The following is a 15297-nucleotide window of genomic DNA, read 5'->3' on the forward strand; positions in this document are numbered from 1 at the left end:
CTGAAACCAAATTTGGTATCTAAATTGCTCTATTATTTAAGAAAAGATTATTTCGTGCAATTTATATAATTTTTTATGTAATTTAATATATTTTTAATTTAAATTAAATTAAAGATAACAGCTTATAAAATTAATTTAGATACTTTAAATGTTACACAAATAACAAAATAATTCAATTAAAAATTACATTAAAATTGAAAGATACTTAGAAAGAATTATTTAAATTTTAAAAATCGCAAACCTTTTACGATTATTCAAGCTAGAGTTAGATTATTCAAAACAATTACAATATAGAGCATCCAAATAAATTTAATATTTTATAAAAATTAAGTTCATATAAAGTACTTCAAAAATTTTGTTTTTATGTAGGAAATATAACATTTTTCTTTTACAATTTTTTTTTACATAAATAAATTTTTAACTTAAAAAAGTTAATAAAGTTATGTTTACGTTTTAAAATTAACTAGTTAAGTGAAAAATTTAATCCTTTAACATTAACTAAATTAAAGTTTTAACGCTCTAATTTTACTATATAACTTTTAACTTTTTAACGAGTTAATTGTGACCACTCGCGGATTTTTATTAAATTAACCAAAAGTTTTAAGTAGTTTATCTTTAAAAAAATATTTATACTATTTGACGGTTTTAATGAGCCACAGTTTGACATAGCGGTTTTAATGATATTTGTCAAATAAGTACTCATTAAAATATGAAATCAGGTGCTCGGTCGGTATCAGTGGCAGATCGAGTGCAAGTTTATTGACACGTTAATAGGTAATTAAGAGTGCTTATCATAACACAGTGATGGATTTGACATGCCGTCAATAACAAATATTAAAAAACAATTTTGTGTAAGTATTGCAGTGAATGAATAAATGTTGTGCTATAGTATATTTCGAGAAAGGTTGATAGTTTTGAATATAAGCGAACGTTACAAATTGGGACAATAAAAATGCACGTCTTTATTTTCGACCAGGCTCAAGAAAACTAATTATATCAGTAAATTTCGCTGCTCTCTTTCAAAAAAAAAAAAAACAATTAACACCCATTTTTACATCCTTCTAGGCATGTGTGAATTGCATTTGTACAAGTAAACTGAAAAATGTTCAATGCATATTCGAGAGAAAACTGTAGTGACAACGTTATCACTGTGGGTTAAGTCACTTAGGACCAGTTGTTTCACCTTCTTGATTAACTTATTTATGAGGTAAATATGTATCTGTCTTTATTTATTTAAGAAAAAGATGTAGATAAACACAAGCTTACCTGATAAGTTTATTAAGGTTGAAATAACCAACTCTAATTGTAAGTGAGACATCTCGTGTTTTGTACTGACGAGAAAATTAATCCACCGCTCGCTAAATGGTTCATAAGTGATACACTCGATCTGACATCTTGTTTGGTTGGTAACCGGTACAGCAGATCGAATATACCGGTTACTAACCGGAGGCAGATGACGGTCACTAATAGGGTCAAATTTAAAAATTGCGGTCACTAATACGTACATTTACATAGTCTGCAATTTCTTTTTTAATATTTATTAAATTATGTTTAACCTTTACTGTACACGTGGAGTCCAGTGGACCCCAATAAAATTCTAGTCTAAATTTTTGGTAAGGTATTCAAACTTGCGGAATTTTTTTTATGTTACAAATATATGTGAGATATGATTTTTAATACAAAAAGGCATTTTTCGGATTTTTTTCTTTATGAATTTTTTTTTCTTATGTAAATATTAAAAATTTTTTTTTTAATTATTGGACCTTATACCTTATTTTCTAAGGTTCCAAGAATATCCTCAAATTTTTTCAAACCAAAATTTCTAATACAACATGCGTGGCAGCTGTTTTAATCATTGGGGTCCAGAAGACCCCTCGTGTACCGTATTTAATTATTCAGGAGTGTGTACAGTAAAAGTTAAAATTTCAGTAAAACAAATTTTTTTATAAAACATGATTAATCTTGAGTTCAGTATAATTATTTCTTTATTTAAATTATTCTACAGTATACTTAATTTTCTTATTAAACTCATGCAAGAATCTTACATTGTCACAAATAGAGACACTTATCTTACTATTCAACTCTAATTATTATTTAAAATAATAAAATTAACACTAAAATTAAATTATATATTGTCTTTTAGTGATAATACACTTAATACACTTAATATAAAATATTGTTTCTACAGGAAATAACTCACTTATTGTGAGCTATCAAATATATGTCATCAATAGAGTAGCTTGAATTAAAAATATAACGATGCATTTTCTCCAAATTAAAACTAGTAAAATTTTACTGATTTCAGTGATATATTCATATCTATCAGATATTGTATCAGTCAAGTGAATATGCACAGTCTTGCAGTCATTATACATTGATTCCGATTAGTGAAAGTATTCTTTATTTAGTTGGAATCTGAAAAACAGTGAATATTCACTGATGACTACAATTACAAATATAGTAAATCAATAATTACTGTTTCCGATGAAAGAGCAAATTTCAAAACTTGTATTTTATCACGTTGTCGAATAAAAAATAAATTAGAATATAATCAGTAATTACGTTTGGCCTATATAATTGATTAGAAATCTACAACAAGCTATTTACTGTGTTTATCCTAATCTATTTTCCATTCATAATATTGAGTCTGAATAACACATTAATATGATTCTATTCCTAAACTAAAATTGATTTTTAAAGCAAAGTTACAACTTAAATCATAGTTAAAACTGTAAGTAAAGTCGCCTTTTTTACGGTTAATTTAGTTTTTATATAAAATATTTGCATCTTACAATTAAATCTAAACAAAAATCTAATTTTGATGTTTCCTTCTTTCTTAGTGCTTATTTGGCGGTTGTGCAAAACTATCATTCATCCAAGAAACCCTGAATGAATAATTGGACCTAAAGGAACAAATCTTTGTATTTCTAAATATGTAACTAACCTATAGAATGCAAAAAAACTAAATAGAATATAGATCAATAAAAATGTCAAACGTTAAAACAGAGATAAGATTGCTGTAGACTTAAAGAATCCTGAACCGATCAAAATAAGATATAATCCGAAAGGGGCAAATTGCGCGAATACGTCGCGTTCAGAAGTACTCATCAACAAACATTTGAAATAATTTGCCAAGTACGAAGAGCAACATGCGACTTGGCTATCATGTAACAAAATGTCCTTTTGGCTTTCTTATCCAGTAAATAGTCTTTTTTGTTCGAATTTTTTGGCCAAATTATTCAACGATTGCTCACACAATTGTTTTACAAATTTCTTTTCTGTAATAGATTTTCGTCATGTTGTAAATCATCAGCCTTTAATTTATGCGGTGTTTCAGGGTATAATCGGTCACTAGTTTAAAATCATCACTGAAAATTCTTCCATGCCACAGACTCGACTTGTCTCCGGATAGACGCAATTTTCAATTTGACAGATTTGAAACACTTTCCACAGGTTTCCAGAAAAAAAGACTGTCATTTCCATTTCTTATACGGCTCATAGATATCCATGGAACTCAAATTTTAGATTCCTTTTGTAATCGGAAAATCGACCTTTTTTAACATCCTTGCTTTTCTTACCAAATTCTTTGAAAACGCAAAAAATAAAAAATTTATTTAAAATTTAAATAATTACACTAATTGATAAAATTTTAACACTTTTAAGTTGTTTTTAAGGGATTAAGCTACCTTGAAATTTTCAATCAAAAATTGATTTTTTGTAAAAACATATTTTAGGATATCAAGAACAATATGGTGCAAGAATAATAGTAAATTAAAATTTTTTAATTATATTTAAAAATATTTTCACAAATTTAAACGCGTTTTTTCCAAAATTTTATTTTTAAAACCGACAAGCAACAAAACTCAAACAATTTTAAACCCATTTACTTCAAAATTAAACAGTATCCTTAAAATTAAATTATCTAAAGACGTGGATTTTATAATTTATTAAGTATTTTAAGTTTTTGGGCATTTTTGAAGCATTTTTTTTACAAAAAAAAAACATTTCTTCTTCAAGTGCTTACCATTATTTCAGAAATAAATACTTTTTAATATCCATGTGTATTTCTGTAGTAAATTTCATGTAGATAATGCAGATTTTTTTGTTTTGCCCTACGATCAACTGGTGACGACTTCTACCGCTTGCCGCGAAACATGTTTCAAAAAAGGCGCATTGCATTCTGTGGGACTACAGTTGCCCTTTTGAAGAAAATTGAAATTTGAAAATGTTTTTTATACACTTCAAGACATGTAAAATGAATCCTATTAATTTAATTTTGTATTTACTTTAGTGTTATTTTAATTTTTAAATATCACGTAATTTTTGAAGCTTTAAATTGGCCTAACCACTTAAAGAAAAGAGTTATTTTGTTAATTATCTGTTCTGTGATTGTGTATATGTCTGGCCAGTTAGAATACTGTTGTTTCTCCGATACTGTCTATTTTCACAGTAGAATCTAAATCTGCGGTAACAACGTGCCCTGTTCGTACCTTGTATCACAAAAATTGAATTTCTTTTTCGACGAATCTTTCGTCTGTCTCAAGGTGAAACATTTTATGTTGAATTTACTTTTTAAACAAAGATTTTAACGTTTCTGTATATTATCTTATATTATTTAAAACTGTGTACATTTATGAGTAATAAAAGGGAGAAATTATGTCAAATTTAACATTCTAAACATAAAATAAGTAAAATCATGTTAATTTGTTGTGTTGTAAATTGTAATGCTATACATTTATAACTGTGATTATTCAGAATGTGTACTACCAGAAAAAACCGGGAAAATCTGTAGTTTTCAGGATATTTCATGGAATTTTATAGAAACTTAAAAAATTTTTGAAATTTTACTTTTATTTTAACCAACTTTATTTAAATTCTATGTTTTTATTTTTAACATAATTATTTGTTTTATCATTTTTTCTAATTTTTAATAATATGAAATATTGACAATTAATATATAAATATGGCATATCTCTACTTAAATTGTGTAATAAATATGCCATACACGTTACATCGTGTGCTTAGACAGAATTCATATTTTGTACTTCAAGAATCGATTATTCTAATTTATTTGGAAAGCTGTATTATTTAAAAAGATCTAAAAATAGATACATATTTAATTGGTAAGTTAAATTTACCAAGAGATTGAAGAATCAGCCACAGTAATATTAAATTTAGATAAAATTACATTCTATTTAATTCATTATGTTTCTTTTAATATAGTCTGAAATTTATTGGTATAATAACTCGAGTGACTACGTGTATATGTTATTATAAATGTGAATATATACAATGTGATTAGATTGTTAGAGCCTTAAAACATTTTCGTGAGTGTATCTCTATCCAGTAAGTATATAACATTAAATGTACATATATAACATTAAAATGTAAGATATTCTCTATTAATAACGAATTGTCTTTCATTGATATTCTTATTTTCTACCTAATTTTACCTAATATTTTCTATCTCATTTTGCAAACCAATATGGTCGTTATGTAAAATTCCTACGATAAGAAATATTTAAAAAATTATAGTAAAGTTTTCTGAAAGTGAAACACACTGACAAGCGCACATCATAAATTCTTCTTCATATTCTCTTTCATATGTAAGAATAAAACAATATACCCATTACGTTTGCAATTTTGGTACAACCATTGCGACACATTAGCTGCAGCTCGTTGTATCTCCAAAAAAAGTTGCAATGCGTTATTTTATTACCCAAATCTTATTGCCCAACTTTCAATAAATTGAATACCGATTATCATATAAACAATGATTGCGCCAATAAACTGAAAATAAAAGTTTAATTTAATTTAATTAATTTGCGTAATAGCTATTATTTATATTACAATTCAAAAGTAGATAATTTTATAGAGATTGCAACAAAATGAATAAATAATGTACCCACACTACTAAACGCTACATTGTTTATTTCAAAGAAATCATAGGCCGTAAATACTATTCGACGATGTTGTAGCTGTATCAAGAAATCGTTTATCTCATTTCTAATACGTTCATAATTCAAGTTTTTGCCTAGATTTTCTACACGATCACGTTGCAAACTTTCTGTGGCGATATTGTTCAAATAGTGACTGCTGTCCCAAATGGAATTTTGCCAATTGTTCAGCCCTTGCATTGATGGTCGCATTTCTAGATTCGATTGACTCCTCTTTCCTTTTAGTTTAAGATTTATATGTTTGGAATTCAGTAGAATTGCATGTATGATTATCCCAGTCTTGTCGAATTCTCGACGCGCAAGCGTGCAATTCCAGCACGTCAGACCAAATTGCGTGGTGTACAGAATCACAAAAGTAATATGCATCCACATAAAGAGGTTCATTTCTGTCCTAATTTCCAAGTAGATTCCTGATAGGTATATTAGAGCTCCAATGAGACAGTTTATCGAACAGAGGAGTAGATTAAAACCATAAATGTCATTAACCACAATGAAAAGATCACAAATACCTGCGTAACAGAATTTACAATTTGACTACGTTTTGATATCACTATTGTTAAAATCTTTCTGTAAGTAGTATCAAACTGTATCTTGAACCATACATTTAGACTTGAATTACGGTAATAAAAAATATATATTTATAATAGCTTACCATTATGCATTTCTCGGATGCGTCTAATCTTAAGCGCGTCGGATAGCTCATTCAATTGGCCAATCAAGTTATTTATCGCTTGCAATCTATAATACAGCACATAAACAACAATGTCAAAGACAAAACTGTTGATGAGAGATTGGCCTAATCTATAGTAACTAAACAGAGTGTATATCCGGATTATATTTGGATTTGTAAAATAATAATACAATTTATCCACAATTATGCACAAAGGACAACAAATAAAGGTCATTACAATCGCCAACACTTCCGCGATTTTTACTGGCCTGTCATTTATAGGTATTTCTTTTTTAATCTTTTGATCAAACTCATTTATTTTATCCATCAGTTTCAGCCACTTGTCATAATGCTTAATCAATTGATAAATGCAATAATACGTATGTCCATAACTTATCACCAATTTAATAGATATTAAAATACTGTATACGTTTTGAAACACGGTTTGGTACATTTTGAAGAACACATTTATGTTGAACATCATTACAATAAAACACAAGACCAAATAACTTATACATAGAATTATCGTGACAATCTTGGGATATTTGCGCGGATGTGCAACACCAGCACCCAGAAGCCATGAGGTATATGTTATTGGATGTAAAATGTGCTCTATCGAAGGCAAATTGTCCTTCATTTCGATGTGGTTCTTCTCGATTTTCGGGTTTTGTTATTAATCGGCACGTTTCACAAGTAAGTATAGCTATTGATTATATTGACGTTTGCGATACAGAATATTTTGAAGGAAAATAGAAAAGCTTTCTGGAAACGCACAAAATACTCCGACAAGCGCGCGCGTTGTAAATTCTTCTTGGTGTATCACACAGAAAACAACTTCGGCAATTTTATAACATTAAATTGCATGCGCAAGCATAACGCAATTCTAACAAATTAAATGCATTTAAAGAATTATTACTGAAGTTATTTAAATACTTAAGCTTAATATATGCTAATAAACTTATGGAAAAACAAGGACAGGTATTATCTAATAATTCGAGGCAATTAACAAAATTAAAAAAATAAATTAATTTTTAATCCTAAGTAAATAGGTGTGCTGTAATAAACGGAAGTAATACACTAACAGAAAAATCAATTTACGTCATTTAATTTTTCCAATGATATTATTTACATTACAATTCAAAAAGCTCATTTTAAACTGTAATGAAATAGATGAATTATGTACTCACATTACTGAAAGGAATATTAATTATTTATTTCAAAGAAGTTGGAGGCTGTAAATACTTATACTCGATGCTGTTGCAATTGAATTATTGATCTCATTTCTGATATATCCTCGGTGTAGGTTTTTGTAATTCAATGTAAATGCGTAATAATTATTCTAATCCTTTTGGATTCTTTTCGTGCTAGCGTACAATTCCAGCACATCAGAAGACTGAATTGTGTAACATGTAGAATACAAAGAATACTATGTACTGATGTAAACATAAAATTTTTCTACGATACTGTAAATTCTGAATAGGGTTTCTACACCCACGATGAAACAATTTATTGAACAAAGGAGAAGATGAAAAATCGATCAAAAGATAAAAAAGATCGAAAAGATGAATATCGTTTAGCATGATGACGAGATCACTCATGTCTGCATAACATGCTTTAGGGCTATCACACACAAAATAACATAAGCTGCATAGCATAAGACTGTTGAACCAATCAGTTCCTAGCATAAAATCGCCATATTGATATACATGAAATACTTATTGGCCTAGAGCTTTTATGCTATGCAGGTTATGTCATTTCGTGTGTGATGGCCCTTACAATTTCAATATGCATTATCTTGATATAAATATCATTGCAATGTATTTATAGGAGTACCTAATATTACTTGTTAAACATTTTAAGCAAGAAACTCACTATTTATGAAGTTCTTTGATTCATCTAATTTAGTGTGCGATGAATAGTTCATCCATTTGGTCGATTAGTCCGTTTATTAAATAAAATTTGTAGTACAACACATACACAATAACATTAAAAATAAAACTATTGATCAACGACTGAGTTAATTGTGATAAAATAGCAAGTTGGATACGAAAATGTAGTCGCTTCCGAATAAAAGGACATTAACTCAAAAGCCGATTGAAAAGCGCGTTAACTCGAAAGCCGGTTGGAAAAGGCGTTAATTGAGAAGCCAGTTGAAAAAGGCGTTAATTCGTCTGCTAAAATTTTTTGCTTTATTTTAAGTTGGCAGCACTGCCGAAATAATATTGGTGCTTGATTTAGAACATAAACATATTAAAATGAAAGTGAATATGCACATCACGAAGTAAGAGAAGAGGACACAATCTCCGTGAAACAAAAGTGGTCCCGTTTTTAGATCCTTAATTGAGAGGATGTCCGCTGAAAGGAATGGATTCTTATCCATGGCTGTCATTTGCAATAATTAACTTTACTCGATCAGTTCGACTGTATCTCAATTTGTTTACCTGTGCATTTATATTATAAAATGACGTGTTGAATACGTGAATGTAGTACAAAAGGTGGAAAAAAATGCTTCCAAAAAGAAAAGTTTTTATTATACCTTGCACAAAAAAAATGTTCAATAATTGGCGTGACAGTACTGCAATAGGTGTTAAACTTAATACTTTTAACAAAATAAGCCGCATCTGTGAATTGTATTTTTATAAAGATGACCCCCTCCTCTCTCTCTCTCTCTCTCTCTCTCTCTCTCTCTCTCTCTCTCTCTCTCTCTCTCTCTTTCTTTCTCTCTCTCCTTATCCATATTGAATCTGTCATATTAAAAACTGTGTATTTGATTGAAAATAAACTGCGAATATCAATATCATTATTTTCATTGATAATAGCTGTTAGTTATCCCAAATTTTTTAATTATTGTGGAAAAAATACGACAATTTGTAAATTTTTGCGATTTAGCTGCCATTTTTTAATGAAAATAATAATTTTAACAAATTTGAAAAATATACACTTAAAGTACAACTATTTTGTGCACCGATGGTTGCGAAAAGAATTGGAGTTTTATATTATAATATTTTAATGTAAAAAAAAAATTGAAAAAAGTTTTTGCGATTTTTCCACATTTTTTTATTTAAAACTTGCCAAAATTTTTTTGAACTTTATTTTACACAAATTTTGACAATAGATTCTGAAAGAGCGTAAAATTTTACGTAAGAAATAGTACTTTTCAAATTTTTTATAGACCTTTAACATTGCAAATAAAGATCGCTGAAAATTATATTAAAAATGCGTTGGGTATTAATGGATTAAATCGCGTAATCTTCAATAAATTCGAGCACCGAGATTAATTCCGATGTAAATTTACCGAACCAGTTTCGAGGTAAAAGAGCAAACAAATGTCTGCAATTTGCTAAACCAAACGCAGCCAAAATTATGTTTATCATTAAATTAAGACATTTTACAAATTTTATTACCAAATTCTCCAAAAACAAAAAAGGGGATTTATTTGAAATTTAAATAATTACATTAATTGACAAAATTTTATCACTTTCAGATTGTTTTTAAGGGAATGAGTATTTCTTATTAATTATCTATTCTATGATTGTATATAGTATAACTAGCCAGTCATTTTTCCGATACTGTCCACTTTTCACAGTAGGATCCTAAACTGGTGGTGACACGTGCCGTGTCCGTACTTCGTATTACAGAAATTGATTTTACCTTTTGTTCGATGAATCTTTTTGTCTGTCTTAAGGTAAAACTTTTTATGTTGAATTTTTTTTAAATAAAAATTCAAAAGTCTCTGCATATTATCTTATATTATTTAAAACTTTGTATATTTGTAAGTATTAAAAGGGTCAAATTATGTCAAATTTAATCCTCTAAACATAAAATAAGTGAAATCTTACTAATTACTTGTAATGCTTTACATTTATAATTTTGATTATCCAAGATGTATATTTATCAGGAAAAACCGGGAAAATCTGGAGCTTTCAGGATATTTCAGGTATTTTAAGGAAATTAAAAAACCGTTTAAAATTTTATTTTCACTTTAACCAACTTTATTTAAATTCTATATTTTTCTTTGTGACAAAATTATTTCTTTATCGTTTCTTCTAATTGTTAATAATGTTAACAATTTTAATAAATATCTTTACTTAAGAGGGTTATTTCCTATAAACGGCCAAAAATAAGCAATTTTTTAAGAATTTTTTAAAATAAAAGTATTACACCAAATGTTTTGAAACTATACAATATTATTACTCGACATTTATATTGTATAAAAAAACTTTTTTGTTGTAAAATAATCGATATATAAATATATGTATGTGAGTGTGTGTATATAGAATCCTTTTTTTATTTGTTTAAAACGACGGGTATCCTAACGTCCCGCAAAGTGGTCTGAATCAAATAAACAAAAATTTTTTTTATTTATATGACCATAATTTCTAGATAAATCTGAAGAAAATTTTTAAAAATAAGTATTAACAAATGGCGTCACTAAAAAAAGTTTTTCAATTTTTGCTAAAAATTTTCGCCTTATTTATTAAAAAAAAAATTAAATTAAATTTTTTTGTAAAATTTTTACATTTATCTAGAAACTATGCTCATGTAAATTAAAAAAAACTTTTATTTATTTGATTCAGACCATTTTACGGGACGCTAGGTCGCACGCCGTTTTAAACAAATAATAAAAGTATTCTAGAGTATATATGACTATATATATATATATATATATATATCTTGATTATTTTTTAACAAAAAAATTTTTTTATACAATATAAATGTCGAGTAATAATACTATATCGTTTCAAAACGTTTTGGTGTAATACTTTAATTTTAAAAAATTTGTGTGCGTGTGTGTGTGTTATAAATGTCAATATATACAATGTGATTATTGTTAGAATCTTAGAACATTGTCGTGGGTGTGCAATCTTTATTTGTTAAGTATATGACATTGGATGAAAACTATTCTCTGTCAACGGCAAATTATCTTCTATTGACACATGATATTTCTCCATTTTTGCCTTTTATCTTCTTCCTAATTGACCTCATTTTGCAAATAAATATGGGTATTATATAAAATTTTCCACGATAAAAAATATTTAAAAAAAGATAATAAAGTTTTCTGAAAGTAAAACACTTGGACAAGCGAGCGTCATGAATTCTCCTTTATATTTCACGTAAGAATAAAAGACGACATACTACATTTGCAATTCTGATACATTAAATTGCGTATATTGCGACACATTAGCTACAGCTCGCTGTATCCCTCACAAACAAAATTTGCTATACTTTATTATTTAGAAGTTATTTCTGTGGACGTTCATAAAATTGAATACAGATTGTCATGTAAGCGATGATTATGCCAATAAACTGAAAAATAAGTTTAATTCAATTTACTGATTTGCGTAAGAGCTATTATTTATATTGCACGCAATACAGAAGTAGTTAATTATATGTAAATTGCAGTAAAATAAATTATGTACTCACACCACTAAACGCTCCATTATTTATTTTGAAGAAATCACAGGCCGTAAAAATTATTTGACGATGTTGTAATTGAATCAAAAAATCATTTATCTCGTTTCTACTTTCACAATTCAAGTTTTTGCGTAGATTTTCTGTACGACGACGTTGCAAATTTTCTACGACGATGTTGTTCAGATAGTGACTGGTGTTCCAAACAGAATTTTGCCAGCTGTTTGGACCTTCCAATAATGTTCTCATTTCTAAATTTGATTGACTCCTCCTACCTTTTAATTCAAAATTCGCATGTTTAAAATTCAATACAATTGCATATATAATTATCCCAGTCTTGTGGAATTCTCGACGCGCAAGCGTGCAATTCCAACACATCAGACCAAATTGCGTGATGTACAAAATCAAACAAGTAATAATATAAACATAATACATCAACGAAGGCGTATTATTTTCCGTAACTACCAAGTAGATTGCGGATAGTTCAAATAGAACCATAGCAAGACAGTTCACCGAACAGATGAGAAGATTAAAACCATAAATATCATTTACCATGATAAAAAGGTCACAAATACCTGCATAACAGAATTTACAATTTGACTACGTTTTGATATCACTATTATTACAATCTTTTCGTAAGTATAATAGTATTAAATTGTGTTTTGAACCATACATTTATACTCGAGTTACAATAAAAAAATATATATTTATTAAAGCTTACCATTATGCATTTCTCGGATGCGTCTAATCTTAAACGCGTCAGATAGCTCATTCAATTGGCCAATCAATTTATTTATCGTTTGTAATCTATAATACAGCACATAGACAACAATGTCAAAGACAAAACTGTTGATGAGGGATTGAGCCAACATATAGTAAAGTATTATATCGTAAATATCTCGTGCATAAAATATCTCGTACATATCTGGATGTGTAAAATAATAGTGCAAGATGTCCACAATTATGCACAAAGGACAACAAATTAGCGTCACTAGAATCGCTAACGCTTCCAAGATTTTTACTGGCTTGTCATTTATAGGTATTTCCCTTCTAATCCTCCGTTCTAACTCTTTTATTTTATCCATTAGCTCCGGCCACTTGTCGTATTGCTTTATCACTTGGTAAATCCAATAATACGTAGATACATAACTAATCACCAATTTAATAAAGTTTAAAAGGTTGTATACGTTTTTGAAGATATCTTTGATATTGATCGTATGTTTCGAGTGGAATATCATGCCAGTAAAACACAGGGCCAAATATATTATACGTAGGATTATCGTGACAATCTTGGGATATTTGCGCGGATGTGCAACACCGGCACCCAGAAGCCAGGAGGTATATGTTATTGGACGTAAGATATGCTCTATTGAAGGCAAGTTGTCTCTCATTTGGATATGAATCTCTTCCATTTTCGACTCTTGTTGTTAATGAGCGATTTCACGAGTAAGTATAGCTATTAATTATATTCACGTTCGCGATACAGAATATATTGGAAGAAAATAGTAAAGCTTTCTGGAAACGCACAAAATACTCCGACAAGCGCGAGAGTTGTAAATTCTTCTTGGTGTATCACACAGAATAGAAAGCAACGTAGTACTTCTGCAATTTTATAACTTTAGGGGTGCGTTCGGTCAGACGTTATCAGCGCTACCAGCATCAGTCCATCTTCATTACTTAATAAAAGTAGAACAAGAATAGACTGATGCTGATAGCCCTAATAGCATCTTGCCGAACGCGCCTTAGATTGCATGCCAGCTTAACGTAATTCTAATAAATTAAATGCGTTAAAAATATTATTAATTAAGCTTAGTAGGGAGGGTCTTCAGTAGTGACAACGTAGCCAATGATTGGCCAATGCTACTGCAATCAGATGTTGGCCGAGATTCTGTTAGTCAGTACTGACCCAGCATTGACAAATAATCGACAAATAATCTATACAGCAGTCAATGCCTGCGCAATGCTACAGCAGTCATGATGTGATGTTTTTATTTAATAACGCGCACGAGATTAGTGGCGAGTCAATTTTGCGTTTTTTGTACATGTATTACATTGGGAGGGGGGGAATACGGCTGTGCCGAATTTGCAAATTAGTATAATATAACGTACTGTGCGTTGTACTAATCAGATAAGTATTAGACAAAATTTTCATATTTTTAATGGAAATAAGTATTCTGAGATAAGTTTGGTCATGTTTTATTTTTAGTTATTATATATTATCAAAAGAAATAATGGAAGAAACACTTTATTTGAAGTTAAACTAGAGGAAAAATAAATTTAAAAAAAGTGCGCTAGTAAGGAAAAAGAAAAAAATTGGAATAGTTAAACAATTTTTTTTTTTTTTTTTTTTTTTCAATTAAAAAGAGTAGAAAGAAAAGTAAAATAAAATAAGTTATTTACACATGTAAATAAATTATAATTAATGTATTTTAAAGACTGTTGTTAAATTGAGAGAGAGAGAGAGAAAGAGAGAGAGAGAGAGAGAGAGAGAGAGAGAGAGAGAGAGAGAGAGAGAGAGAGAGAGAGAGAGAGAGTTCGTCAGCCCGCCTGTAGCAGGATTCTGTAACTCGTTATCTCGTCGTTATGTGCTCATAACGACAGTTACGCAGATATTTTATATGTGACAAAGTTGCACAACGACGGTATAACGATACTAACACCTCTTAACGAGTTACAGAATCGCACTACTGATCCGACGCTAATGCCCGATTTCTTCACGTCCAGTTATCTTGCGGTTAAAATTATCCAGGAGATAAACTACCAGATCCATGCACGTGATTGGTTAAACTTGATATTTATCCTCCGGATAACTTTATCACGAAGTGAAGAAATCGGGCATAAGCCGGCTAAACCGATACTACGCCAAGACTGCGCCAAAACTTTAACATTAGCGACCAGTAATGGGCCATTCATAACCAGTACTGAATCAGTACTGAACCATTCGTAGGTCAATGAGGGACCATTCAAAACCAGTACTGAATCAGTACTCTTTATCAGTGTTGGACCAAAGTTATTACCCGACACTGCCACAGTATTGCGCTAGCACGTTACCGATACTACGCCAGTACTGCAACTGCGGTAATCGTTACTGAGCCATTACTGAACCAATGTAAAACCCTACATGGATATGTGCAAATAAATTTATGCAAGAACAAGGACAGGTAACGAAACGGCGACGCAACGCTGCGGCATGGACCCACGATAAAGCAATTCATTAGACAAAGAAGAAGATGAAAGCTCGATCGAAAGATTGAAAAG

The 15297-nt window shown here is 29.5% G+C and overlaps 3 protein-coding genes across 6 annotated transcripts in view; all 3 read right to left on the bottom strand.

Annotated features, from left to right (window-relative positions):
* Nucleotides 1–15297, bottom strand: part of LOC105836380 (octopamine receptor beta-3R) — a 178438-nt gene that overhangs the window by 56169 nt on the left and 106972 nt on the right. The window lies entirely within an intron of this gene.
* The window catches only part of LOC105840436, a 56601-nt gene that overhangs the window by 14485 nt on the left and 26819 nt on the right, over nucleotides 1–15297 (bottom strand). The gene's annotated exons all lie outside the window — the stretch shown is intronic.
* Nucleotides 11711–14373, bottom strand: LOC105829209. The gene is made up of 3 exons (XM_012667899.2): nucleotides 12761–14373; nucleotides 12052–12614; nucleotides 11711–11934 (listed from the first exon to the last, which is right to left on the bottom strand). The coding sequence occupies exons 1-3, from the start codon at nucleotides 13449–13451 to the stop codon at nucleotides 11869–11871; spliced, it is 1320 nt and encodes a 439-aa protein (XP_012523353.2). The 5' UTR covers nucleotides 13452–14373; the 3' UTR covers nucleotides 11711–11868.

Source organism: Monomorium pharaonis, chromosome 4 (assembly GCF_013373865.1).
Source record: "Monomorium pharaonis isolate MP-MQ-018 chromosome 4, ASM1337386v2, whole genome shotgun sequence".
NCBI classification, from domain to species: domain Eukaryota; kingdom Metazoa; phylum Arthropoda; class Insecta; order Hymenoptera; family Formicidae; genus Monomorium; species Monomorium pharaonis.

Excerpts from the sequence above, each read along its gene's own strand:
- LOC105829209 (XM_012667899.2), bottom strand. The coding sequence starts at position 13,451 with ATGGAAGAGATTCATATCCAAATGAGAGACAACTTGCCTTCAATAGAG. Across the intron at positions 12,615-12,760 it reads CATCCGAGAAATGCATAATG|GTATTTGTGACCTTTTTATC; the intron begins GTAAGCTTTAAT and ends TCTGTTATGCAG. Across the intron at positions 11,935-12,051 it reads ATAATGGAGCGTTTAGTGGT|TTTATTGGCATAATCATCGC; the intron begins GTGAGTACATAA and ends CTTATTTTTCAG.